Source organism: Eretmochelys imbricata, chromosome 12 (genome assembly GCF_965152235.1).
Source record: "Eretmochelys imbricata isolate rEreImb1 chromosome 12, rEreImb1.hap1, whole genome shotgun sequence".
Classification (NCBI taxonomy): domain Eukaryota; kingdom Metazoa; phylum Chordata; order Testudines; family Cheloniidae; genus Eretmochelys; species Eretmochelys imbricata.
Genome location: NC_135583.1, coordinates 7,155,911 through 7,183,780, shown reverse-complemented (window position 1 = coordinate 7,183,780; position 27,870 = coordinate 7,155,911). Strand labels below are relative to the sequence as shown.

Genomic DNA, 27,870 nt, shown 5'->3' with positions numbered 1-27,870 from the left:
AGAGCTCATCCTTGCGGGCGGGCTTTGACCCCACTTCGTGTTCGGTGATTGGTCAGTGTGCCTGGAGAGGCGGGGCGCGAAACCTCAGCAGCGGCGGCGGCTGGGCGGCCGAAGAACGGCGGGGATAATGGGCTGCTCTGATTGGCGGGACTGCCGCGGAGCGGGTGGGCCCGGATGCAGGCGGCGCGTGCGATTCGGCGAAGGCCGCGTGGGGGCGGGGCCAGGCCCGGTGTTTGTTGTGAGGGTGAGGGCCGGTTGTCAGGCAGGGGCCAATCAGGGTGGGGGATGGGAGCTGGTGGGGGGTCCGGGCTGGAAGGCGGAGCGGAGCTCGGAGCCGCTGCAGGTAGGAGGGGGCGGGAATGGAGTCGGGTCCGTCCCCCGCACGCCGGCTGCGGCGGGGGGGCTGAGAGGGTCTAATTCCCCTTCCCCCCCCGGCTCGCAGGCCCCACGGTGAGGGGTGGGGCGCGGTTCTGATTCGGGCCTTGGTGCCACTCATGGGGGCGGGGGGCCCAGAGCGTGCTGGGCGGGGGGGACCCTCCTTCTCCCCTCCCCCGGCCGGGGGCCCGGTGTGGGGGCGGGGACCCTCCTTCGCCCCTCCCCCAGGCCGCCGGGCGGGGACGCCTCCCCCGGGTGGGCTGCCGGGGAGCTGTTGGGGCTGGAATGTGTTCACGTGCCGGTTCCCGCGACCGGGGGGGAGGGAGCTCGGCTGTGGGACCCCTCGGCGCGGAGCTATTGGGGGAAGCTGTAAAGGTGGCTCCTCCCCCCGTGCCGGGCGTGGGGGCTGCTGGCGTGGAGGGGCTGGCGCGGGGGGCCACCCCGAGGGGGGAGCTGAGCCGCACTCCCGGGCGCCCTGGATCGCGTGGCTGCGGGGCGTCTTATGAAGCTGCTCGCCTATGAGTCTCGCCAGAGAGGGGTGGGCAGGGGGTAGATACTCGTGTGGGGATGCGGCTCTGCCGCACGGATCGTATGTTAGCAATGGCCAGGAAAAGCTGCCACCTTCATTCAGTTTCTGTACGGAGCCTGAGTGACAACTCAAGGGTTTAAAACTCACTGGCTTAACAGCAGTGGCTTCCTCATAAAGGTGGAGTAGAACTTGATTCAGTATGTCTGGGGAAACTTTTGGGTGACCTACTAAGATAAGTGGTTGCCTAGTTAGCTTCTTCCCTTGTGCTAGTTACACTGACTTGTAAACATCTTCAGGACCTAGCCATTGAACTATTCTAATTATTTTAATTGTAATAATTAGTGTATTAATAACCCCTGATTAGCCCTGTGATAATCTTATTGAATTGAGCCTTGTTTTGCTTTTGTTGTTGAAAGCTGGGAGATGGGAAGTGGTCATATAGGCAACCAGTCCATACTCTTTAGCTTACACTAGAAGAACAGGATTTGATGACCTTCCTCACAAATAATAATTAAATAAATATTCGTTATTTGTATTGCCATAGCACCTAGGAGCCCTAGTCATTAACCAGGACTCTATTGTGCTAGGTGCTGTTACAAGCAGAATAAATAGATGAATATTACAGCTATACACTGAACTTTGCACCTGCTGTACTGACTGAGTGGTATCACAGGACAATGCCATAAACGTTAAGATTCTTTCTTTTTTTCTCTTCTCCAGGCATACAGCTCAGTGATATGGATCAAGACTAAGTCAGAACTCAAGATCTGGCCTATTGATTGGAGGAAACTGGCCACTGTTCTGGATACAATAGAATAAGAATTTTGAAAGGAATTGCATTAGCCTAAATGTGTCTGAACAGATCAAACAGCAGAAACTGAGGCCTGGGGGGTTGAGCCCCACACAATTCAGCAAAGTGAACCTTTGTTGGGAGGAAAGGGGGCACTTTTTCAGTGGCCATCAGAAAAGAACTGAATAAGGAAATGGCAACTTCTGTTGCCACCAAGACAGCTTGGAAGCTGCGTGAGTGTCTTTCATAGTGTTCTCTTGTCCTTCATTAGATTTCTCTATTTGAAAATGGGGGAAGGGGAAGAGAGAGGCCTCTTGTTCTATTTTGTGGTATGAATGAAATTTCCCCAGGGAACTACCCACTCCCTTTCTAATGTGACAATAGAGCACTCTTAAAATTCAGGGGTCTGTTTGTGGATGGAGGGCAGAGAGAGAATTGTGGAAGGGCATAGGGCATCCTCTGAACATCCAGCCAGAGTGACTTAAGGACATAGCTAGAGATCGGTCTAGGGGATACGTTCCTTTGGGATTTGCAACAATGATGATAGGGCATCCTCCTTTCTGTCTTCAATTCCTGTTGTCTGAGGTTTTTTTGGACATTAAATCTCTATTTTTCTCTAAATTTCAGGTCTGTAACAACCTGCTAATTCTCTAATATAATATAAGAATAGCTGGTGAACAGGTTGGAACGCTAATAAAGCCAAGCCTGCCTTGGAGTGTTCCACTTGTTTAATGTCAATATTCTTTTTGGATTGCTCTCTGTTGCTGCCTCTACTATCGCTATAGGTACAGTAGGTTCTTGGATCGCTGCAGGAAGGGTGCTGGGATCATTACAAGATCTTTATGTCTCTGGCTTCACCGTAAAAGGTTCACGAGAGGGAGTAAACGTCTGTTTTTAATTGATCTTTTCTCCAAAGAAAAAGAGTGGCAAAGCAGCTCCTAAATGTCAAAAAGAGAAACGCAGAAGAATGCTTCTCCTGCAGATGTTGCAAATTTTTTGTGAGATGTCAGAAGATCAATAGAACAAGTAGGAAGTAGTTGATTATCCACAAATGTGCATTCCAGGCTGAGTATTTGAGGCCCAGAACTGGATTAGTGAGAATGTTGCCCATCTGGGTTGCTGTATGTTTAATAGAACTGTATTAATGGAGTTAACTGGTGTATACGATCAAAGGCTGTATAGCACTATATACCTGGCATCAGTTGGTTCTTCTATGCATAGTTTCACAATCAGAAAAAATGTTTTTCTTACTCTCCCCGTTACCGCCGCGCCACCACTGCCCCCCCCCCCCCCCCCCGCTGAAGTTCACAGATTACTGGAAAAGACAGCACTTGGTCCGTTTCAAATCTCCATCCCATTTCATTCGGCAACCATGCCCATGCTGTTGATCTTTAATATCACTATTTCCTACTTCATTTTAGCTCTGCCTTCAGAGTAGTAATCATTCAAGTGCTAGGAAAGAGGTGTAGCCAGGATAATTAGGGCCTTAAAGGTTGCTGAGCCAATGTGTAGTAGCTAATGAGAGAGCATTTTATGAAAGGGTTTGTGGGCTTAGGGAAATCAGCACGTCAGAGAGAGAGGGTTCTGCTACCAGTTTTTGAATGTTGGCATAAAATTATCATCTGGCATTTATTGAGGGGGTTGAATGCTTCAGCAATGACTCTTAAAAATTGTAAAAAATTATTAATAAAAGATAAAGGGAGGCTATGCAAATGTTCGCATTTCACAACAACATTCAGTACTTGCACCACCCAATCTTAAATAGTCACTATTCGTCCCTTAATACCAAAGGAGGATTTATGTAACTAGTATTGTATGTGCCTTTGAATTTCATGTGTTGACACATGCTCTGGTTTAATATTGTCATTTAGTAGAATATTGGTCTTTCATTAAACTGCAAGTACATCCTCAGCAAATGTCCCTTTCTCATTTAATTAATAACCTAATTACAACTGAAACATGAAAGATGTTTCTCTAGCTAATGTGAAAGTTATGTGGTTTCGCTTTCTGTAATGTGCTTTGAGATCATCAGATCAAAGAGTATGCAATTGTTCCTGCCCTCTGAAGTCTTGGAATATTAGTGTCACTTATTAAAAGTGAGCTGCTTCACACCCAATTATGAGAACGAAGTCTGGATTGGTTATTAGCTAGCATTTTTACAAATGTTTCGTAACCATTTCATAAACAAATCTACCTGCCTTTAAAAGACAAGAACTTTTTAGCTGTGATATTAAAGAATTCGTAAATGCATTTGGCAAAAACTTAACAATTTGGGTGCATTTTAAAGTGCCCTTTAATGTAAAACAAATGCAGATCTGGCTGTTTATAGTGGGACGTCTCCAGAGTCCACCGGGGTCCTGGGGCTATCTTCTCCCCCAGCCTTTATGAAAAGCTACTTAAAAAAAACAAAAAACACCTTTTTAATTCTACTTCCTTATTCAACCCCTCTAAAGCATATCTATGTCCATCCCTCCAGTAGTGACATCTTTTGTCACTGCCCCCAAACTAACTCTATTGCTCTGCTTCACCTACGTTACATGCTGAGAATATAGGCAAAGGCTCTGCCAAAATTCAAGTAGAAGGGAGCTCCGCCCATCCCAGGTGCCGAGTCTTAATTTCTCGGCAAGGTAGCACGTGTGACTGCAAACCTGCAAGTTTGGCTCAGATAGGACAGTGTGAACTTCTGCTACTGTCCAGAACAATATTAGGGAGCCTTTCTCTAAATGATCGGTAGCTGCTTTGTACCATGCCAACTTCTGAGACCCTTCATCTGGCCAGGAGAGTTCACACAGGTACAGATGATGAACTAGCTTCCGTAAGGAGTGTGCTGGAACCAAGCAAATTCTCCTTTTAAAAGCTACTGAGTCACTATTAGTAAGATAAGATAGTCACTGTGAACCACACTGAGACTGGAGTGGGATGATGAAGGTTGATTGGCATATATCACCAAGCATAGCAGATAGGGCCAAGAGGGGCTGCAAGATAAGTAAGTAGCGGGGCTTCTTATCGGAACTCTAGGTTACTGCAGTTTGCGCAGTGAAAACTGGGAAGTCTTTCCCAGTGGATTACTAGTCTTTCAGAAGAGGAATTGTGTATCGTACAAATACTTGTTGTGACTGTTTGTTTGCTTTGTCTTGTGCAGAAGAGATCACAGCTCACAGCAGCAACGTGTCCTCGCTGGTTCTGGGCAAAAGTTCAGGTCGGCTGCTGGCAACTGGCGGAGAGGACTGTCGGGTCAATATATGGTCTGTTAACAAGCCCAACTGCATCATAGTAAGAGTTGGCTGGTTTTTTTTTTATTTGCTTGTGGGTAGGTTGTGGGAGGAGGCAATTGGTCTGCATAGTTAGAGCCAGAGAGAGTCTGGCAATGTCATAAATCCTCCAGCTAGGTTTTACCAACCCCTCTCATCTGCTTTGGAGTGCTACAAAGCTATATTGGGACACAAACACAGTAAGGTAGCTTTGGTGGACTAATGTTGTCCAGCAGCCACACACAGTTTGAAAGTGGCTTTGTCCCTTCAGTTCACATGACTCTGAACCAGCTATACCTCTCTTCCCATGCCCTGCTAAGGCCCAACTGTGTGACAGTGGCCTTCAAAGATGACAAGGGTCTAAAATGAGTGACATTTAAAAAAAATGGAAATTATTAATTTCTTCAATGTGTACATTTTTCTATTACCCTAGTATCTTGATTCATAATTCATACTGGGGAGATCACCAGCTGTGTGGGGAGCAGAGGTAAATCACTCTAGTAAGTGATATCCGTTCAGTGAGGTGGTAGGAACAGGAGAAATGTTTAGGAGGAGTTCACAGTTAGCTGAATATGTGGGGCAGGCAATAAGATGCCCTCTTTCTGTGTCCCCATAGTTTTCTCATTCACCCCCAAATTAAACTTGTAATTCTTAATTCTTTCATCCCTCTCCATTGTAGGCATTTCTTCTTTTTCCTTTACTCACCTTTTCTTCTTTACGCTTGTCCCCTCCTCCTCCAGTCTTCTCTCCAAAATGTTACCTATTTTATTGTTCCTCTCCATCTGTCACTCTTCTTTTCTCCTTCCTCTTGATTTTCCACTTCATCTCCTTTACCCCATCTTCTCTCTCTTCCCCCAGTCTAGCACTGGCTTGACTCAAAAAGGTTTTAAAAGGTACATTTGCACTGGTTCCTTCCTCGTCCTCCCACTGAAGACAGGCCAGGGCAGGTAATGGAGTCTCCCACTGAATACTTGAAGATCTTCATGACATGGGGGGTTTGGAGAGAGCAGCCCTCCTGCCCCTGCACAGTTCTTGGTTTTGTGTCTCGTGTTCAGTGAGAGGGCAGACATCACCTCTCTCTGTAGAGCAGCTGAGTTGTGGCTGTGGGGTTGGGGGAAAAGATATCATTAGCTCATAGCACATCAGTGCTACTGAGTGCAGGGTGACCAGAGTCTTGTTTCCAGTGAAGAAGGAACAAAATCCTAGTTAGTAACTGACAGGAACTGTCTTTCAAAACAAGGGCAATCCAGCATGTCTGGCTACCTTTAACATCCGTCCTAGCATTTGCTCAGACAATACATATTGGGCTTGCTGTTGTTTGCAGCATGCAACTATTACAGGGTTGCAAACTATTAAAGGCTTAGTTTTAGGATAGGCTTGTCTTACAGATTAATATTCAGGGTGGTGAGATTTGCACCCTGGAATTGGGGCACATCCTAGGCCAGGATGCACTCTCGGTTGCATCATATCTACGGCTGCATGTTTTATTTGCCTCTGCATAAAACTGTGTCAGGATATTGTGCTGATTTGGCCATAAGCTGGGCAGGGAGAAGCTGTGTGCAGCATGTTCAAATGCACTATAATAAGAGTAAAGCTACCACAATATAATTGGCATGTGCTCAAGATCATTTCACATTAAAGGCAGCTAGCATTTATCTGTGCTGCATCCTGCTTTGATGTTTGATTTGGATGTAGGGGACACTTGGTGTGGTAGGAGAGTTGAGTTGAGAAAGATAGAAGGAGGAAGTTTTCACTTCATTTCACACACACAAACACCCATTCGTTTGAACTGGCATCTCTCAGGAAATGTGAAGAGGACTAAGTAGATACAAGAAATCTCTATCCCTTATTGGCAGTGCTGTTTCCTTCCCATAGGCTTTTGCAATGTCTCTGGAGGATCTGCATGGTGATGTCAGAGCAGTGTGAAACCAGGGCACTGGTTTCAGTTTAGTCAGCAGGGGCATAAGATTCAGCATCTCTTCACCGCCCCCCCACCCCCCCAATTGAGGGCAGAGAGAACTGCAGCACTAGATTTGGACTGTTGTGATGTCACCATCCAGGCTTCTGCACATTTGCCTGGGTTTTCCAGGGAAGAGAGAGAAGTCAGGACCTAGTATTTCTAGTGTTTTTGTTGTTTTTAAAAACAAAACAAAAGATGGGTTTTATTTGACGGGGGCAGGGGAATCGCTGTGATTTTACTGCTTTATGGTGTATAGAGATGTTCTCAATGGGATTTTTGTTTGCTTTGAAGTTCACCCTTAGTACTTGATTTTCTAGGACCCCCAGTACCCTTGGGGAGAGGGGAGGCAAGTGACTTACAGCTTTGTGACCCCTGATTTGAGTCCGAGTTCTCTGTTGCACACAAAATGTTAACAGTTGCAATATTCTAGAAAAGCAATCCCAAGCAAAAACTGCAGAAAGATCCAGGTGGGTTTTAACTTGTCACTCCCTGGTGTTACCTTAATAAATGTGAAGGGTGGAGAGAGCTGGATTGAATTTTTCAAGGGAGCCATTCTAAGGACAAATAAAGGAAGAGTTTGGATTTGGAATAATAAGCATCGCTTAATGGTACTAAAATACCTATAACAGCACATATTAACTAATTATTATGCACATATTAATTTGATTATTGGAACAACTCCTTATTTTTGTGTTACGTGTTTTATGGCACGGGCATTTTAACTAAATGGTTACTTATTGCACAGTATCTATACAGTCAAGTTAGAAGCACTTTGAGATCCTTGAGGATGAAAGGCACTGTGTACATGGCAGTAGGTGTTTCATCAAGCTAATGCTGCAGTACTATTGTAGCACTGTTGGTGGGCAGCCAACGCTGGCTAGTAACGTGTACTTCTTTGCTCGTGAGAAGGCTTTCAGATAGTCCTGCTTATGCTATAAGGACAGCTGTGGTTTTGTATGACAGTCATCTGACTCATTTACAACAAACCTGGTGTAGTTGTGTCTATACAGCATATTTTTCGCTGCATATGCATGCGCTGACCTAATTTGTACATCCACACCTACTGCTTGACTACCCGTGTTTGTGTCGGCACGTTCTGAGAAAATCTGGGCAACTATCTCATAGTGCCTCAGCAAGAGATACAGTGCTCGGGGGATATGCGCGCAGAGTGACACCAGCCGTACTTGGCAGGGGCTGAGGGAGGCAGTGCATCTTAGAATGTTATACCACACTGAGAGCTGCCAGGAGGGAGGACCAGCCAAATTGGCTGTGCGGTAAGGAGGTCCTGCCTGTTGCAAAACAGCATGCCAAACCAGTTACAGGATAATACCATGTGCCCGCATAGGACTTTTCAGAGCTGCACCTCCAGTCTGCTGACTGCTACTGTTGACTTTCCTTGCAGAGTTTGACAGGCCATACCACACCAGTGGAGAGTGTGAGGATCAATACAAATGAAGAGCTCATTGTTGCAGGATCCCAGTCAGGATCCATTCGAGTATGGGATCTGGAAGCTGCCAAAAGTAGGTTTCCATTCTCCTTTGCGTCTTCCATTTAAGTCAGCAGTGTGTGAGCACAGCAGGGTGGTACAAACTTTTGGGAAATCCCTATACCACATATCCCCATTGACCTGGAGAGGTCCTGACTAGGAAGGTCAAAAATCTGGATAGGCCCTTATCGACTGATAGTGTTTCCTTCAGCTCAAAACCAGTATTGTTAGAATGCTTTGGAGTGTTCTACTGAAGCTGCATAATGCACGTATACATTTGAACAGTTATAAGTGTACACATGGGGTTTGTGTGAATGTACATAGTCTCATGTTGAGCCTGACTTAAGAGGCTGGATGTTTAGGAATTTGGCCTGTGCATTTCTGTCATGTTCATGTGCAAGTCGTCATTGTAGGACACCTGCCAGGAATCTGCAGTAGATGAAACATGGTGCATTATTAGAGCGTTGATGGTGGAAGTCATGCTCTTGAGTCTAGTCAATTGAGGGCGCATTTTATAGATACAAAGTTAATATAAAAAGAAAAGGAGTACTTGTGGCACCTTAGAGACTAACCAATTTATTTGAGCATAAGCTTTCGTGAGCTATAGCTTATATAGCTATAGCTCACGAAAGCTTATGCTCAAATAAATTGGTTAGTCTCTAAGGTGCCACAAGTACTCCTTTTCTTTTTGTGAATACAGACTAACATGGCTGTTACTCTGAAAGTTAATATAATAGCCATTGAAGTGTCACTTAAACGTCTCAGCCAAGAAATACATTTTTCCTGTTTCCCCTCTATGTATCTTCTTGTGGCTTGCATTAATGTTTGCTAACTGCATTACCATGTAAAGCAGGGTCCCTGGAACAGTCCATTTAGTGCAGTTTCTTTGTTTAGCGGAAGTCGACTCAAAAGCATTTCTATGAAATGATGTACATGTCAGAATTCAGAGGAACTGCACCTGCATTCCTCTGCCCTTGTTGGACCATGGAGCCCACTCTAGGCTCCCAGCTCCTCAGCTGTCACTTCTCTTGGGCAAAGATCCATGTGTTTCTCCCCTTCTGACTGGGGTTTTTCCGGGCTGTACAGTTCCCTGCCTATACTGTGATATGCCCAGCAAACCAGAATGTTACTGTTTTGCTATTTTGCCGAAGGCTATGAACAGCTCTAATTACTAGCTGTTATAAGTTATCAGCCCTTTCTAGACCAGCACATTTATTCTTAAGATGAAAGCATTAGAGAAAACGTATTAAAAACAAGAAAAGAACCTACACACATGCTAATAGGTGCCAGACATCACCCCCAACTCCAGCAAGGGCTCTGGGAGGAGTAAGTCCTTCAAACCCCACCAAGGGGTGGTTCTGTGTTTAAACAGCCTTAGTTCAAAACTAGCACACCCGTGAATAAATCAGTCCTTCCTTTATACAGCTTGAGCCTTTGATCTTGAGACTCCTGGAAGGGATAATCAGCAGACAATGGTCCCCTCCTCAGGGCACCACTTCAAAAGGCTGGGTGTTTGTATAAACAGAGATGGGGAATTTGTATTCGACTCCACAGGCAAACGGTTTGTCCCAAAAGTCCATTCTTGTCTGGCACATCATTTAGTACCGTCCAAGGGTGGCCAAACTACAGCTTGCGAACTACATTCTGCTCTTTTACAGTTAACGTGTGTCTCACTGAGCCTCTCACGCCCCCTCATTCTCTGCCTACCAAAGTGGGAGAGGGAGCTTGGGGCTTCTGCTCTGTGATGGGGCTAGGGGCTTCTGCTAGAGACGACTGGTGCCTGCTGAGAGTGGGGGGGCAGAATGTAAAGGTTTGCCCCCCAACAGCCTGAGTCACGCATCCCCTCCCTGCAGCTCCCACGTGTAAGCTCCTTGTGGCGAAGCAGTAGCAAACAGCGGGGAACTGCCTGGAGGGGCTGCTGCTTTAGTTCCACGGGAAGAGGCAGTAGCAAAAGTAGTGACTCTCCCTGCTGCTGCTACTCCCCACAGCCACAGCTCCCAGCTTGACAGCTGCAGCAGCTGCTGTGCAGGGAGGGGGCCCGGCAGCACCATGTGACTGAGTGGGGTCAGCAAATCCTGGCAAAAATGGTGGGAAGCACATGACTCCACATGTCCCCCTCCAAACATCACCTGCCGGGGCTCGGGGCTTCAGCTGCCACAGGGCGGGCCTGCTGGGGCTTGGGGCTGCAGCCGCCGTGGGGCAGAAGCCCCGAGCCCTGGCAGGTGCACCCCAGCTCTCGAACGTCTGAAGATTGTTGTATGTGACTCAGAGGGCCAGTAAGTTTTGCCACCCCAGTATAGTCCTCTGAAGTTCATAACACTTCCTAGGGTTCACATTCCATGTCCCACCTAGATAGAGATTACGTGCAGTCCCAGCCCGCAGTAATACATCAACCATTTATTTAATATGATGCACCCCAGACATCCTTAAACTTGATTCAGTAAGGTCTCCAAAAGATATTGCAGAAAAATACCATATCTGTCACAGTACATAGATGAATAAGCTGTGCACAGACTGGCCAGTATACAATATCAGTGTGTATTTAATGGTAAGTGGCAGCATGGCTGGACTTGTGGATTGTCTGTGGGAAAATTAGCACTGACTAATAGGGTTTTTCCTCCCTCTCTGTGCTGCTACTTTCTTTCCAGTTCTTCGTACATTAATGGGTCACAAGGCAAATATCTGCAGCCTTGATTTCCATCCTTTTGGAAGCTTTGTGGCTTCGGGGTCCCTGGACACTAACATCAAGGTAAGGCCAGTCTTTTCTGGAAGTACCCTCTTCATCCCCTGTGCATGTGTATCGGAGTACCATGATTGTTTTGACAGCGAAAAAGATTGTCCTGTTGGAGGTTTGTAAAGTATCAGTTGCATGTGTGTAAGGAGGTGTGTTCATAAATGCTTGTGAAATTCCTGCTTGTATTCTTATAGCTGAAATTTATCCTAATAATAGGAGTCTGGTTCATCTCTTAGGGTTTATGGTTTATTTCTCAAGCCTCTTGGTGTTAGATGCCAAATTAAATCTGGTGTAAGCAAGTGTGATTACATTGAAATCAATGGAGCTACACCTGCTTATAGCAGGTCTGCATTTGGCCCTAAGAATTTAGCTTTCATGGTATGAAATGTCTTGCCAGCCGTCTCTCTTCTGAACACTTCAAGTTGCAACTTGACTCCAGGCCATTCCTACATGGGGAGGGAGGGGTAAAGAAATATACTTTGCATGGGCTTGTGTTTTAGCAGCCCCTTTAGCTGCTGGGCACCTGTCCCATAGCTATTCTACAGTACTTATGGGCTCTGTAGTAGGGAGACCTGTCATTCTGTTATGACTTTCAGGGTCCTTCATAACTGTGGTTCTAAGCATGTTTTTTGTTGCTCTTTCCTATAGCTCTGGGATGTAAGAAGAAAAGGCTGTGTCTTCCGGTACAAGGTAAGGTGTGCTTCACTATCATTTGGGGGAGGGGAGAGGAGATTCTCTCTGACTTATGCAGGAATCGAGATGGGATCACCTAGAATTAATTTATTAATCCCTTGGTATTGGAAATTGGACTGATGTGACCTGTGAAGTCCATGCAATGAAAATGAATGGCCTGACCACTTGTACAGAGCCTGATTGGATAGAGAGGCTGCAAGAAATGGTTAACATAAGAGTAAATGTACTATGTGTTGTCAGTGACAATGGTGCTTACAGAGCATCCCATGAGTGAGTGTGCAGTGGAGTGATGCATTGCCCTTGTGCTGGAGACATGAATTGTTCGTGTTCTGCAGGGTGTGACCGGGGTCCCAAGGAGCTACACTGGAGTTACTCAATTAGAGTGAACTGCAAAGAATGGGGCAAACAATCCCCAAAGCTGGTGGATATTCCAATACTTACATTTATCAAACCAGCACAAAACAGCTTCTGTAATACCTTACTGGTTACCCAAAAGTCAATAACACAGTTCCCTTAAAGCCACCCAGCCTTAGGCCTCCACCCAGACACCCAAGTCAAATATGATGAGGATTACTGAAAATCTTATTCATCATATAAGAAAGTTCTACTAATCCCAAAGGATTGGACACATTACCTCCCAGGTTAATGAATACTCCAGATCTTACCCAAATACACACTACAGGCAATTTTTATGAACTAAACTAAAATTTATTTAAAAAAAAAAGAGAGAGTATTGGTTAAAAGATAAGTATACATACAGACATGAGTACAGTTCTGTGATCAGATTCATAGTAGAGATGGTGAGTTTTGTAGATGCAAAGAGTTCTTTCAGAATTAGTTCATAGGTTATAGTCCAATATCCATATGCAGGGGGAGTCCAGGTTAGGACTGGAGATCTCAGCCTTTTGGCTTAAGCTGCCCCTGCATGAAGCATCAAGCAGATCTGAGATAAAAAGTTTCAGGACCCCAGGCATTCTTATACAGTTCCAGGTCTTCCTTGACAGCTCAGAGTCCTTAGGCAAACAATAGGCAATCGTGGATACTTTGAAATAGATCTATTTCCTAAGCATCTCCGGTAATTAGCTGTACAGATTAACATAAGGCAATTGCCTGTTTTTTCCACCATTGGCAGGTGATTCACTATACATTTCAAAGAGGGATGAATACAGTGATATTACTATATTTAATGTTAAGATGTCCTTTTAATCTCTGAATCAATAGCTATAGTGATAGACAGGAACTGTCTGTTTATCTGGCTAACATCTGACAGGATATAAGTACACACGTACAATTAGTATCACCTCCAGTTCTCTAACAATACAGGTTGCGTTTCAAAGTTCTAGCCTATCTAACATGGGATGGCCATAATTACCATTCGCATACTTTTCTAACATGTCCCTAAAGGTTGCATCTGGGTCATTTATCCTTCAGGATGCTTAACCCTTTCTGGCCATGCGTCACACTTTGTATAAGTTTCGTTGCAGTTATATAACAGATGTAGCAACAATGATTTGTATGGTCGTATTCTAATTAGATAACATCACACAGGGACCTTTCATGTGAGCTTTGCCACCATACTATGGAATCTTTCAAACTGTAATAAACGTTACTTGATTTCATTTTGTTACAAGCACAGAATAAAATGGAAAGAGGAAACTAGGATTTCCTCCTAAGGGCACAATGAAGGTGCAAACCCATTGCAAGCTGTATGTGGTTGTATTTTTTTAGGGTCACACACAAGCAGTTAGGTGTCTCCGATTTAGTCCTGATGGGAAGTGGTTAGCATCCGCTGCAGATGATCACACTGTAAAGGTATGATATTCATTATCAAGAGTGTGGCAAGAGCCGTTCCTCCTTGTGGCTTGTGGAAGGGCAGGGGTACTGTTCTTTAATTTGTGTTGCCAGTTCTCTACCCCACCTACTCCAGCTCACTTCGCAGTGATGCGAGCCCCTTAGCTTCATAGGGTAAGTCTCTGAGCAGGGACCATTGTCCAACAGTGCAAAACAGCCAGAAATGAGATGTGGCTAAGTGAAATATAATTCCTTACTGTCCAACACACAAGAGTGTCCTGCCTCTAAAGGTTGAGGGTACATTGACTGCCAGGTGAGATGAACCTGAGGCTGAAAATGAAAGCTTAGCCAGTTGGATGGTTAAGCATGTGCACTTTCCAAAGAGCTGTCAGGGACACAACTTGCCGAATGCAGAGAGAATTCAGCAAAGTATCTGTTCTAGCAGCAACTCTTCAATTTCTTCTGCTGTGGTATGGAGGGCTCTGGGCAAGAAGCTGGCTTCATTTTCAACCTCCGTTCAGATGAGCAGGTCAGTCATTGCACCCAAGATTTATAAGTGAAGACCAGATGATGTGAAAAGTTAAACCCTACAGGTAAAATAACATATAGCACATCATGACTTAACAAACCTCTTATTTTAGCTACTGAAACCCCCTCTAGTGCCACTGTATATTCTTGCCAGTCTTCAACAATGATAGAGGTTCTTTGACAAATCTCCAAATAAAAACAAAACTGGAAATAACCCTCAGTCTGATTAGAACTCTCGTGGCCCTGGTCATTACCTTCCAGAGGCAGGCTTGTGGGCTAGCTAGCAGATTTCCAGTGGAGAACAATCCAGGGTAGACACATCCTCTCTCAAGCCTGACTGTTCTTTCCTTCTTCCAGCTGTGGGATCTGGCGGCTGGGAAGATAATGTTCGAGTTTACAGGACATACAGGCCCAGTAAACGTTGTTGAATTTCATCCCAATGAATATCTCTTGGCCTCCGGCAGCGCTGACAGGTACATGCAGGGAAAGAAAAAGCAAGATGTTTATTCATCTGCTCCTGTATTGGTCTCCACCCTCCTGGGAGCATTGCTGTTCATGTAGGGGGCGAGACATTCCCACCACTGGAGGAGCTGGACAGTTGCACTGCAGATTGCAAATGTGGTATGATGCCATGCAGATCCTACCATGTTCTCCCAAAATCTAGTCGCAACTTCTGTCGCACTAGGAATCAACGAGCTAGACATGAGTCGAACACTAATGCAGCCACAGCAGGCAGCCTGTCCCCACTGAGTCATCCATGGCTTTGGGTCAGTGCTAGATACCTATGGAGCCAATAAGCATCTCCTTTTGCATCTGTGGCTGGATCCAAATTCTGCTTTAGCGTTATTACCTACTGTTGGGGGGGTCATCATTAGCACACAGCAATAAACTGCAGTAGAAAATACTGTTACATACTATTATAACGGTCTGGGTCTCTGGCTTTCTAGAATTACAGCTATTCTTTCCTTTCATTCTTTGTGCTTACAGGACAGTCAGATTCTGGGACTTGGAGAAGTTTCAAGTGGTGAGCTGCATTGAAGAAGAGGCCACTCCTGTCAGGTACATTATACTTGTACCATAGTGAGTTCGGTAGCGACCTAGCATATGGGTTCGGCCTGGTTAAAAGGCCGAGTTCTCATTAATGGGACACTTTGCTAAGGAAAGTTCATGCTGCTGAAGTTGAAGCTCTAGGACATTTATGGCACTTGTCCCTGGTGTTCTGGTGAAGTAGGATGTTCAGCCCTGGTCTCCTTCAAAGACTATCTGAGTTAGTAAAGTCTTGGATAAATCTTGGTCTCTTTCCTTTTCCAGGTGTGTTCTTTTCAACCCAGATGGCTGCTGCTTGTATAGTGGCTACCAGGATTCACTACGTGTGTATGGCTGGGAGCCTGAGCGCTGCTTTGATGTGGTCTTGGTGACCTGGGGAAAAGTGGCTGACTTATCTATCTGCAACAACCAGCTGGTGAGTTCCCCTTCGTGAATTGGAGAGAAGAGTCTGAGAAATACCAAATAAATATTCCCTGGGCTGCTTACTGGGCCTCTGACTTCTACAGACTGGCCGTGTTAGGCTGTCACAGCTCATAGTTGGCCATGGTCAGTCTTAATGCTGGTACCATGCTCCTCAGCAGGTCTCAGAATGACGGATAAACATGGGGCAGCATCGTTTTCTCCTTGGATCATTGCTTGTGTAGTTCCACGTGCTGCTCCCTCTTACCCCGCTCCACATCTGTCTGGCTTCCTGAGGAACAAATGGGTGGTAGTTGGGGCTCTTAGTCCCTTTTGCACCCTGGAGCTTAGCTATTTGATACCATGAGCATGTGGCCCAATGGAGAATACTAGCTAGAAAGGTTTGAGCCCCAATGCCAAGAGCACGACTGTATGCAGACAACTATCATGAAGAAAACCCTTAGCAGTAGTGGCCTTTCTATCCCATCTAACAGGTAGGGCGAGAATAAGAAGGTGAGGTGACATGACAAGCTTTAAGTCTTAGTGAAGTATTGTCAGAGCCATGGGTTGGATCTAGGTTTCCTAAGTTCCACTCTCATTCACGAGCCCCTCTGCCAAGCTGCTTCTCTTTTTCACTAGTGCAGCCGTTTGGCATACGCTCATAGTGCCCTTTTTCTGCTTGCTTTAACCAATGTCTGATCTGTTAGTTAATGCCCTTTGACACATTCTCAGTAACTTTCTCTGGTAGATTCTTCCATACCTTGCTTACGCTCCCAGTTGCTAAAGGCCCTTCTGGTCACTATTTTGGGATAACACCACAGAGAAGCCATTCAAAACAAGTTATGTAACTGATTTAAAGGAGAAGAAACCCTAAGTCCAGCCCATGGGACCTCAGCTTAGAGGGGCTAACATTATACTGGACTCCTAACAACTTGCCTTACTCTTGCTCTTGGCAGATAGGGGTTTCCGTCTCGCAGAGTACAGTCTCCTCGTTCGTTGTGGACCTCAGCAGAGTCACAAAGTCTGGTTCTGGTCTTCATGGACCGATCAAAGATGATAGGCCTCTGGCTCAGCCCACCCCCACAGGGTCCTCCCTTCGACGCATCTATGACAGGCCATCAACTACCTGTAGCAAGCCCCAAAGGTAAGGAAGAATCCGATGGGGGTGTGTGCTTCACAATTCCAAATGCTTTATTGGAAGGAGCGGAGAACTTAGTGCTCTTTCTCTCTAACATACCCTGCCAGTCTGCTCCTGACTGGGACTCTCTTATTGGCAGAGTGAAGCACAACTCAGAGAGCGAGAGGCGCAGTCCCAGCAGTGAAGATGACCGGGATGAAAAGGAATCAAAGGCTGAGATCCAGAATCCAGAGGATTACAAGGAGATCTTCCAGCCCAAGAATTCCATCAGTCAGTACCAGACTCTGTTCTGCTTTCCGGGTGGTAGCAAGGATTAGGGTTTGGAGGCTTCAGAATTAATTAATTAATGGGGCCGGATGAGTTGCATCCGAGAGTGCTAAAGGAACTGGCGGCTGTGATTGCAGAGCCATTGGCCATTATCTTTGAAAACTCGTGGCGAACGGGGGAAGTCCCGGATGACTGGAAAAAGGCTAATGTAGTGCCAATCTTTAAAAAAGGGAAGAAGGAGGATCCTGGGAACTACAGGCCAGTAAGCCTCACTTCAGTCCCCGGAAAAATCATGGAGCAGGTCCTCAAAGAATCAATCCTGAAGCACTTACATGAGAGGAAAGTGATCAGGAACAGTCAGCATGGATTCACCAAGGGAAGGTCATGCCTGACTAATCTAATCGCCTTCTATGATGAGATCACTGGTTCTGTGGATGAAGGGAAAGCAGTGGATGTATTGTATCTTGACTTTAGCAAAGCTTTTGACACGGTCTCCCACAGTATTCTTGTCAGCAAGTTAAGGAAGTATGGGCTGGATGAATGCACCATAAGGTGGGTAGAAAGTTGGCTAGATTGTCGGGCTCAACGGGTAGTGATCAATGGCTCCATGTCTAGTTGGCAGCCGGTGTCAAGTGGAGTGCCCCAGGGGTCGGTTTTGTTCAATATCTTCATAAATGATGTGGAGGATGGAGTGGATTGCACTCTCAGCAAATTTGCGGATGATACTAAACTGGGAGGAGTGGTAGATACGCTGGAGGGCAGGGATAGGATACAGAGGGACCTAGACAAATTGGAGGATTGGGCCAAAAGAAATCTGATGAGGTTCAATAAGGATAAGTGCAGGGTCCTGCACTTAGGACGGAAGAACCCAATGCACAGCTACAGACTAGGGACCGAATGGCTAGGCAGCAGTTCTGCGGAAAAGGACCTAGGGGTGACAGTGGACGAGAAGCTGGATATGAGCCAGCAGTGTGCCCTTGTTGCCAAGAAGGCCAATGGCATTTTGGGATGTATAAGTAGGGGCATAGCGAGCAGATCGAGGGACGTGATCGTCCCCCTCTATTCAACATTGGTGAGGCCTCATCTGGAGTACTGTGTCCAGTTTTGGGCCCCACACTACAAGAAGGATGTGGATAAATTGGAGAGAGTCCAGCGAAGGGCAACAGAAATGATTAGGGGTCTGGAACACATGAGTTATGAGGAGAGGCTGAGGGAACTGGGATTGTTTAGTCTGCAGAAGAGAAGAATGAGGGAGGATTTGATAGCTGCTTTCATCTACCTGAGAGGTAGTTCCAGAGAGGATGGTTCTAGACTATTCTCAGTGGTGGAAGAGGACAGGACAAGGAGTAATGGTCTCAAGTTGCAGTGGGGGAGGTTCAGGTTGGATATTAGGAAAAACTTTTTCACTAGGAGGGTGGTGAAACACTGGAATGCGTTGCCTAGGGAAGTGGTGGAATCTCCTTCCTTAGAAGTTTTTAAGGTCAGGCTTGACAAAGCCCTGGCTGGGATGATTTAATTGGGTATGGGTCCTGCTTTTGAGCAGGGGGTTGGACTAGATGACCTCCTGAGATCCCTTCCAACCCTGATAGTCTATGATTCTATGATAATCAGCTCCAGGAGGAAGGACTGATCTTTGGCTAATTGGCACAGCCTGTGACTATTTGGAGTTCAGAAAACCTCTATTTAGAATTCTTTAAAACGGAACTCTGAACCAAGGGCTACATTGGCAACTTACTAGAAGGCTGTATCTAACTAGCATATGGGGAAGCAAACTGCAGCCTCTCGTTTGTAATATAGAGGTATGGCCCAGAAGCCAACCGCTCCATCTTGAGCGGGATGCCTTTCTGGTCAGATCAAGACGGAGCACTGGATTGTTAGATATCTCTTTTCACTTAGAATTATGGCAGTAGGCACCATACTGCACAAACCCCATAGTTTCCAAGGGTTCCCATTTAAGGTGGGTGGTTAAGTGTCTAGTCCAAAGCCCAGCTATGACCATGTAGAGGGTTAAATGGTTAAAATTATCTAAGCTGTCGGTGGTGGTAGTTATATTAACTTCCTTACTGGTGTAATTAATAATCCCTTATCTTTTTATACATTTTTCTGCTTCACTAATCTAATTGATTTGTGAACATGTTGCCTGACTCTGCACTTCGCTCCTTTTGAATTATGGGAACGTGTTGGTCTGTTTTGCTCCTCACAGCCACAGTGGCTACAAACCTTCAGCTGAAACCCAACAATAACAACATTTAAACTCTAGAGGAGATAAGCCAGGCTTCGATGTCAGTAACTGTCCTAATCTGCTTAGTTGTTGTGAGTTACACCAGTCCCAAGGCTGCTCTGTGCTAATCTGTGGCCTTGGCTTTCTTTTTTCCCCCTTCTTGTAGCTCGAACTCCACCACCAAAGAGTGAGCCCTTCCCAGCCCCTCCCGAGGATGGTGAGTTGGGACTGTCCACCTGAATGCTGGGTGAGGGTGGGATGGGAATCAGGGGGGCAGGTGGCTGTTTCAACAGGATGCTCCTTGTCCAGAGAGACACATGACTTGTACTCAGACACTTGAATTACATAGAACCTCTGCTGAAAGCTTCTCCTGAAAGGGATAGAGTGTGACTTTTCCCTCCTCCCCTTCCTTTCTTCACTCCAGAGCCTGTCATCATAAAGGAAGCAGCAAAGCCCAGCCAGGTCGTGGACATTCAGACCCCACTGCCAAACCAAGAAAACGTATGTACCGTGTGAGCCATTAGGATCTTTCAACATCCCCATTCCCAATGAATTCCAAGCACTGGAGATTCTGGAATGTTGCTAATCATGCCAGTCCCTCCAGTGCACGTGAGTGGAGACCAGAAAGGGGGAAAACTGATCTGGGCAGGGCCAGGTGTAGAGCTCGAAGCCAGATCTCCAGTTTGGGTTCATTTATAAGCAGATTTTGACTCTGCTACTTTTAATTCTGTTTCCAGATTTCTAGTCTTGTCTCTGTTGGTGCCTCAAAGCCCCAGTGTGCATTGAAGAGAAACAGCTGTCAGATTTCACGGGATTCTTAGACCGTGGCTTCTTTGTATCTGAAGATTAACTGAGCCCCACAGGATGGGGCCTCTCCATTCACATTCAGGCGGCCCTAATGCCTTTCAGTGGAGTATCTCCATGCTCTTCACAATCGTTAATTAAGCCTCACAACATGCCTCGGAGGGTGTCTCTCTCTCTCTCTCTCTCTCTCCTCCCCCCCGCCTGCCATGCCAGCAAACTTTAGATTGCTCCAGAAGGAAGTGGGTGAGGGAGAGGGTGTGAGACCTGGGGCAGAGTATTGCTGCTGTAACTTCTATTTCACTTTCTCCTGCAGCCTGACCTGGTTCAGAGGCCACCAATAGCCTCCTCAACCCCTGTGACCAGAGCAGAGCCGTCAGTGATTCCTGCAGCCAGGAATGCGCCCATTGGGCTGAAGGCCTCTGACTTTCTGCCAGTAAGTAACTAGCTTGCTCTAAAGCAGGAGAGTTAAGCAGGTGGTTTGGGAGTACGGGGTAGCAGTGCCGTAGGCCTGGATTGGTTGTGCTCGGTTGTGAGGTTGTATTGGTGCCATCTCTGACCACACATACTGCGGGATTTTCTTATGTTCAGCCTTGGCTTAGACCGCTAAAAAAAGAACATAGAGGGGACAAACCTGTGAGACAGAGCTGGGATGTGGGGCACCCCTGCAATAGGGCTCTTCATACTGAAAAATAATCACTGCTCCATGGGAGATTCCATAAGCCTGTGTTTCAGATCATTGAATGTGGCCTCAGAGGAACACCACAGGTCTCGCCCTCCCTCTGCTCACGCCTTATCAGTCAAGGGACCCTCACACCCCTAACTACTGACAAGCTCTTGGTTGGTTGCGATTGCCCAGGACCCCATGGTGCTAGCTGCTGTACAAACACAGAACAAAAAGTCCCTGCCCCAAAGAGTTTACAGTCCAAATAGGAGACAAGTGACAATGGACGGATCCTGAGACACGGGAGTGCAAGGAAACAGTGAGACAATACAGGTCAGCATGATAGGCAGTGAGCCAGCACACAAGCTGCCTAACATCGGTCAAGTTTTTTTTATAGGTATTGCGGCAAGTGTCAGTTTGTCTCTAAATTATTTCACTTTCACCTTTGTCTCCCAAATCAGGGATTGCTCCTAGAATTTCCCAAGGCAAAAGTCCTTCCCAAGCCAAGGCACTCTTCTGATACCAAACTAGGAACATGATCAGATGAAAGGGAGCTTCCAGCTTGGCTTAGACAGAAGTCTAGTTAAGCCTCTAATTAAATCCACAGAGCGGTTTGGTGTGTGTTGGGTTTTTTAACTCAGGTTGGTTGAAAATGTTGTGATTGAAATTTTTTTATTGGAAATGGGGTTTGTCTCAAAACAAACTTTTTTTTTTCCCCTCCTTTCCAGCATTTTGTAACTGTTTTCTAACAGTTGGAGTTGGGAAACAGCCAAAGGGGTGAGGGGAGAATCCACCCACTGTTAATTAGTAAAAAGGCATGAAAGATAGGTTTACCACCTTCTCTTCCTTTTTTTCCAGTGCAGGGAAGAGGGTGGGAGAAACACGCTGAAAATTAAAACAAACATTTTTCTGTTTGAAAGAAACAAACTGAAATATTTGAATATGAAACAGAATAAAAAAATTTTAATTAAAAATGTTCACTTTGGACTTTCCTATGGGAAATCAATGTTCTCCAGCTGAAAAATGTCAATAAAGACTTTTTTCTTGTGAAAAATTCCACCAGAAAGAATCCCATTTCTCTCCCAGGTCTAGTTTTCACTAGCTGTGTTCATTTTGTGCTTAAAACTTGCTGAGAACAAAAGTCCAAACTTGGAGAATATGAATTCTTTACCATGTCCCTATGCTGCCAGAAAGGTCAGACTCAATTACACCGAGATTCATTCTCGGATAGCCCATATTCCTACTGCCAAGGGAAGCAGGATTAGACCTAGGAAGGCTCCTCTTTATTCACTTCCCACAGTCTCAGACCACAGCATCTTGTTCTGCTGTCACCAATCAGTTGATGTTTTCTCTGTACCTCAGGCTGTGAAAAACCAAAGCCAATGCGAGATAGTGGACGAGGAAGCCATGTCCCAGATCCGTAAAGGCCATGAGACTATGTGTGTGGTGCTCACCAGCCGCCACAAGAACCTGGACACTGTGCGAGCGATGTGGAGCACTGGTGACATAAAGGCAAGGAAGTGGGATTTACTGGCATTTAGGGACAGGTCAGACTTACTCTGTGGGGTGGAGGTAGGACAGCAATTGGACAGGCCATCTCAGCTTGCGCAGAACTGGCTCTGAACCCCCGATTACAGGAAGATGATATCCAAGCATCGGTTCCTATCATTGCACCTTGGTGTGCTGTTTCATTCTTTTTATATGATTCAAAAGAAATGTGGAATGAACTGTAGTGTGGCTGCAATTGGAACTAGAGTAGCTGTGAGCTTCTCTGTTTCCTACATAAGGACCCTTGTGTGAATCAGTGGGTGTGTTGCTAAGTGTTAGGGTGGCTAGTGGCAGCATGCTCTTCTCAACTCTATTACCATGTCCCTGTGCCTGGTATTTAGAAAGTGATTCTCATAATGATTACATGGGGTCTGTTAGTGTAAGCCTCACACTAACTTTTCTCTACCTCCTCTCCCCTTGTCTCAGACATCTGTGGACTCTGCTGTGGCTATCAATGATCTCTCTGTCATAGTGGACCTACTGAACATTGTCAACCAGAAGGCGTGAGTATTTGCAGCTGTTGCATCTGTGTAAGAATGTGTCCAGTAGGTACCTTCTACGCTCTGTGGTTGCTTTATCTGATATTGACTAGACATATCCTAACATCCACTCATCTCCTATATTGGGCATATGGCCACCAGTGTAAGAGCAAATGCATTTTAGTCACATCTTTGAGCCTGCAACACTAGTGATCAGGTCTTTGGCACTAGTTCTTGCAGTGCCTTCATTGTTAGCAGTTAATGTCTCATCAGGAAAATGAGTCTTGTAGAAGAACTTCAGCCAGTTCTTCAGGAATCCAACCAGAAATGACCAGAGCTGCTATTATGCCACTTTCCATCACAAGGTGGAGTGAGTGAACTCAGTCAGCAAAGCTCAGGCTGAACTGGCTGAGTTTTTTGGGTCTGAATGCATTATTTGTGTTGAATCAGAAAGCCCCCTGAGGCTTGTCTCCATTTCTCCTGGAGTGTGTTCTTTTCTTTTCAGGTCTCTCTGGAAACTGGATCTGTGTACTATAATCCTGCCTCAGATAGAGAAGCTCCTTCAAAGCAAATATGAAAGGTGAGGTGTTCAGGAAGCTACCTCCTTGGGGGACAAGCAGGTGGATAGTGGCATTCTTAGATGAGTTTCACTGGGTATTACACAGCTGCTCAGTAAAGAAAATACCAGAAAACCATGTAGGATACAGTTCTGCATAGATACATCATCTGGAAGAGAGAGGTGCAGTGGCCAAAGGTCAGGAGGAGCACAGGGAAACCAAGAAACGTGGAGGATAGGGTTTGCTTGGGGTGGGAGTTGTTACCCACTACAAGACGGACATTGAGAGCAGCAGATTGTTCTAGATATTTTGAATTGAAAGTAGCTATGGCAGAGCCAGGGAAGAGGTTGAGGCAGAATAGTTGGGCTTTAAACAATGACTGGACCAAAGGTTTTTTTGGAATACTCCACCTGGAATTTATAACTACGGTTGGGAGAGGAGATAGTCAAAGGAATGAATTGGAGTTGAGCATGTAGGACACTGGTTGAAATGTTTAGTCACAGAACAGGAGCACTTGGATAGGTAGGCGGGGAACCAAGAAAGCAAGTTGCTCCAGATGGACCTGGACCTGGGAACTGGTCATGAGGCAGCCTCTGGGTCATTTTGAAGATCCTGTGTACTTCATAGATGCACAGTAAAGAAATGCAGGATGTCCCTCAAGGAACGACTTCCGGCTTTTACTCTTCAACCATGAGTATTAGTGGGTTTTATGGAGATTGAGTTCTGAGGCAGAACGTTTCTGTGCTTGAACAGGTTGCTGAGCAGGGGTCAAATGTCAGAGTCTCTGAGAGTGTGGGCATAGTTTGTATTTGTCTGCTGTTTAGGCCCAGCTTCTGCTTTCCTTTCTCCTTCCTCTTATTAGCCCTTCTTCCCCAGGAGGGTCTTTTATGCAGGCTGGGGAGGTTTGTTTGAGGACACCAACCTCAGGACACTAAGTTGGTGAGTGAGCTGTAAGACATGTTCAGCCAGGTGGTGTAAATATGGGAGTGAAAGTCAAGTGACATCTGACCCTCTGTGTCTTTGTGTCAGTTATGTACAGACTGGCTGCACCTCCTTAAAGCTGATTCTCCAGAGATTCCTGCCACTGATCACCGACATTCTTGCTGCACCACCGTCTGTTGGGGTGGACATCACAAGAGAAGAGAGGTAAGGCACCCTAGCTGCTGCCACGCCGCCTCCTGCCATACAAGCCCTCTCCTGATGTCATGGCATCACGCTGATTTTTCCTTTGGACAGTTAGAGGCTGGATGGATGCCCTCCCAGCCCCATCAGTCTTGCTCATGGAGTTAGAGGGGTTGCTGCAAAGCTATGCAGGGTATTCCTCCCCCTTCATGGGTAGCACCTGGCGTTAGGCGATGAAGGACCATGCCTGAGAAGCAAATTCAGGCACTTGAGCTACTACTTTCTTCCCCCAACATGCGCAGTGTCCCACTGCTCCGGGAGCGCATGTGAATACCAAACAGCCACTGTCCTTTAAGGCTGTATTCCTTAAGTGACCGCCCACAACTGGCTTCAGCCTGAAATTGGGTTTGCAAGATTCCTCTTTTAAAGTGCAGTTTTTCTTTGAAAAGTGGCTCTGTTGAAATGGCACTTCCTTACATCGCAAACTGGCTCCCTTCGGGGCGGGGAAACAAGTAGAAAAAGAGCTGTTGGCTCATAGCATTGATAGAATTCCAAACATCTACTCGCACAAATCCATTGATATTTCTGTCTCTTCGAGCCACAGAGAGGCAGGCGTTCTTCCTCCTCCCCATCACATATTCCCAGGAACCCCAGGGAGTGCTTGCTGCGGATTCATGCCCTGTCCATCATCTTTCTTTGCAGGCTCCATAAGTGCAAACTGTGTTACAAGCAGCTGAAGAATATCAGCAATATCATAAAGAACAAGTCTGGACTGAGTGGCCGCCATGGCAGTGCCTTCCGTGAGCTTCACCTCCTCATGGCTGTCTTTGAGTGACAGCTGCCTCCGCCTCCACACGCGCAAACACACAGGTTCAGTTCGTTCCATCTGTCTCACGCCGTGTCCATCCCTGTTCCCCAGAGCACAGCAGGGAACCGAAGTCCCCGCTGGCTACCTGCCCCACCTCTGGTGCCTTAGGAGCTGGATTGAAAACCTGATTTGGAGGTGTCTGTCCTGCATGTGGGAGGGGCCTGGCTGGATGAAGACTGCAGCAGAGCTAAGACCTTTCTCTGGTTCTTATGTGGAGCTAACTTAAGTTCAGCTCTTCATGGAACTTTTACCTAGCTCTTTCTCTGTTAGACCTCCTCCCTGGGGTGGGGCTCAGAATCAGCCATCACTCCGCCGTCTCCCACTCCCATACTCATCGTCAGCCCGCTTGTTACCTGACTACTCCAGCCACGGAGAGGCTGTGGATCAGACCAGCTGGAACACTTGAGTCTGGACCTGGAGGCCTGCTCTGTTTTTCCCTTCACAGTCAGATGAGCGATGGAATCCCTTTTCCAGGAGCTTCCCTCTGCTTGGGTTTCGCCAGTGCAACACTGCGGGAGAGCTGGTTCTGGGCAGAGTGCCCCTTTCCTAGAGCGTGGACATGGCTAGTGCTTTTCTACTGGCGTCTGGGACTAGCCCCTTCCTTGGGGAACTTTTTCAGAGGATTTGAGTCAGGATATCTCACAGCACTAGTCCTGAAGTCACACCTGAAGTCTCAAGGCCCTGTTTCCAGTGGAGGTTGTCTTGTGGTCTGCCTGATAGCGGGGGTGCTTAAGATCCCTGTTAGTGGCTCTTGGCTGCGTAGCTTTAGTTATGTTAAAATCTAACTAGGAGTAGGTGGGGATGGGGCCTACATGATCTGTTTGTAAATGGAACTTAGCCAGGACTTGCCCTATGTGTTTGCCTTTGGGGAGGGTTTTGAGCTGGGAGTGTGTGGGCGGGTGAGAGGCAGATGGACACAGACCAACCTCTTGCTACACCCATTGGACTCTTAGAGATTTTTCAATAAATGACTGTCAGAACCTTTGTCCATTCTTGCTTCTTTCCTGTAGGGAAGGAGGCTCCTGTGCTGAGGGCTCCCTCCCCACCATTAATACGCTGGAGCCTGCTGTTCAGGAAACTAACTTATAATGAATTTTATTAAAAATTTGTAACTTATTTGGAAAATCGTGTTAAACGTTTGAGTCTCTAAACACCCAAAGCCCTGCCCTGCCCTCTGTCCTGCTGGGAACGTTGTGGTGAAAGCAGGGCTCAGCTTACTAATGTTTACAGTGGGAACCATAATGCGGTCTTGTCTCCTGCTGTCCGGTGCTGCTGAACCGTGTTAGTTTGCATGTCACGGCCAAGGCGCAGCCCCTGAATTTGGAGAGGGCACCAGCAAGCGCCTAGTTCAGATTTTACAGGACATCTTCACTCCACTGTCTTATTCCATCCTGAAGCTTTAAAAGAAATCTCCATTCACAGCTTGTCCTTGAATGGACCAGTTCCCATGTCTGACATGGATCTCCTTCTTTCCTGTGGCACAGTTAAGGTCCCACCTTTAGGGTTTTGATGAGGAACTTTGTCTGAATATTCCCTTGGGTTGCAGGCAGGGTGTATGATGTACAAGAACCAAACCCAAACCTGGTTAACGCGCTCACTGCCCAAGCTAAATGCAATGGAACCAGCATCAAGTAACCCAAGCCTTTCCAGCACTGCGTCTTGACAATGTAAGGGCTGGGAACAAAAGTGAAACCCATCAGTGTTTTATCCTCTGTCTTCCCCGTTTGCTGCTTAGCCTGAAGAGGGCCATAACTCTTATCTTTTGCTGGAGGTAACCTGTTCAGTGTGTTGTGCTGACGTGTATAGAGCCGTGCACAGTGGGTGAGCTGTGCTTGAACACTTAACAGTTACCTGCCCTGAAGAATTTAGTCTAATGACCCAATGCTGCAACATGGGAGCAGACAGTACAGTCAGTGGGACTCCATGGGTGAGTAAAGCATGGCAGCTGCAGGCCCCAGTGGTGCGCTCTAGGGCAAAATGAAGGGCTTGGTTGACAGAGGCGAATCCAAGTGTATGAGCAGTCTGGAAGAAAGCACAGAGCAAGGAGGGAGTGAAGAGGACCCAGGGCTCAGACCAGGAGCAAAGCCTGCATGTAACAAGGAGCAGAGGACATGACTTGAGGACTCAGTGCTCTAATCCTGTATAATGCTTATGAAGGAGCAGCAGGCGTTTGTCATTCAGGATGGCTGTGCAGTGCAGAGTGCTGTGTGGGAAGCTTGCACAGCCACTGCCTGGAGACAGTGGTTCAATTCCTTGCTTCCTTAAGCATGGCCTCCACACAAACTCTTTAAAGGTTACGTATTAACTGGCATCCTGCTTGCTTGCCTGCTGGTGAAACCTCCTCCATCATGGTCACAGGTAGAGAGGTTCTCTAGCCATAAAAGCACTCTAAGGGTGTATGGCCATGAAAGTGCTCTGATCCACACCTGTCAATGTGATCTTAAATTCATCCCCCTCTGGTCGGTCTTGCGCATTTACTGGGCCCTACAAGAATGGTCTGAGCAGTTCTCCAGTGCCTCGGTGTGAATAGCAATGGGGAAAGAGGTGTCAATGATGGCTCAACCTCTGGAGTCATAGAGCAAGACGCTTCCTGCTGTGGTGGTGGCTGTGGAAATCAGATCA

The 27,870-nt window shown here is 46.5% G+C and overlaps 1 protein-coding gene across 2 annotated transcripts; it reads left to right on the top strand.

The window, feature by feature from the left end:
* Window positions 1–272: 272 nt before the first annotated feature.
* On the top strand, window positions 273–26,373 carry KATNB1 (katanin regulatory subunit B1). Of its 2 annotated transcripts, XM_077830861.1 has the most exons (20): window positions 273–343; window positions 1,625–1,927; window positions 4,837–4,967; window positions 8,308–8,425; window positions 11,040–11,140; window positions 11,774–11,815; window positions 13,547–13,630; window positions 14,495–14,610; window positions 15,125–15,196; window positions 15,449–15,599; window positions 16,540–16,727; window positions 16,861–16,991; window positions 19,376–19,426; window positions 19,634–19,710; window positions 20,327–20,446; window positions 22,037–22,186; window positions 22,649–22,725; window positions 23,207–23,281; window positions 24,288–24,404; window positions 25,083–26,373. In XM_077830861.1, exons 2-20 carry the CDS (start codon window positions 1,888–1,890, stop codon window positions 25,213–25,215), a joined length of 1,974 nt encoding a protein of 657 aa, XP_077686987.1. In that variant the 5' UTR covers window positions 273–343; window positions 1,625–1,887; the 3' UTR covers window positions 25,216–26,373. The 2 variants fall into 2 exon arrangements, with proteins under 2 accessions (XP_077686987.1, XP_077686988.1); XM_077830862.1 differs by lacking the exons at window positions 273–343; window positions 1,625–1,927 and having other exon boundaries at window positions 4,761–4,939.
* Window positions 26,374–27,870: the final 1,497 nt, after the last annotated feature.

What these genes read in the sequence shown, in the direction of transcription:
- KATNB1 (XM_077830861.1), top strand. Translation starts at nt 1,888, where the DNA reads ATGGCAACTTCTGTTGCCACCAAGACAGCTTGGAAGCTGC. An exon ending in GCCTCCGGCAGCGCTGACAG is followed by an intron (nt 14,611 to 15,124) that starts GTACATGCAGGG and finishes TTGTGCTTACAG; the next exon opens with GACAGTCAGATTCTGGGACT. An exon ending in CTATCTGCAACAACCAGCTG is followed by an intron (nt 15,600 to 16,539) that starts GTGAGTTCCCCT and finishes TGCTCTTGGCAG; the next exon opens with ATAGGGGTTTCCGTCTCGCA.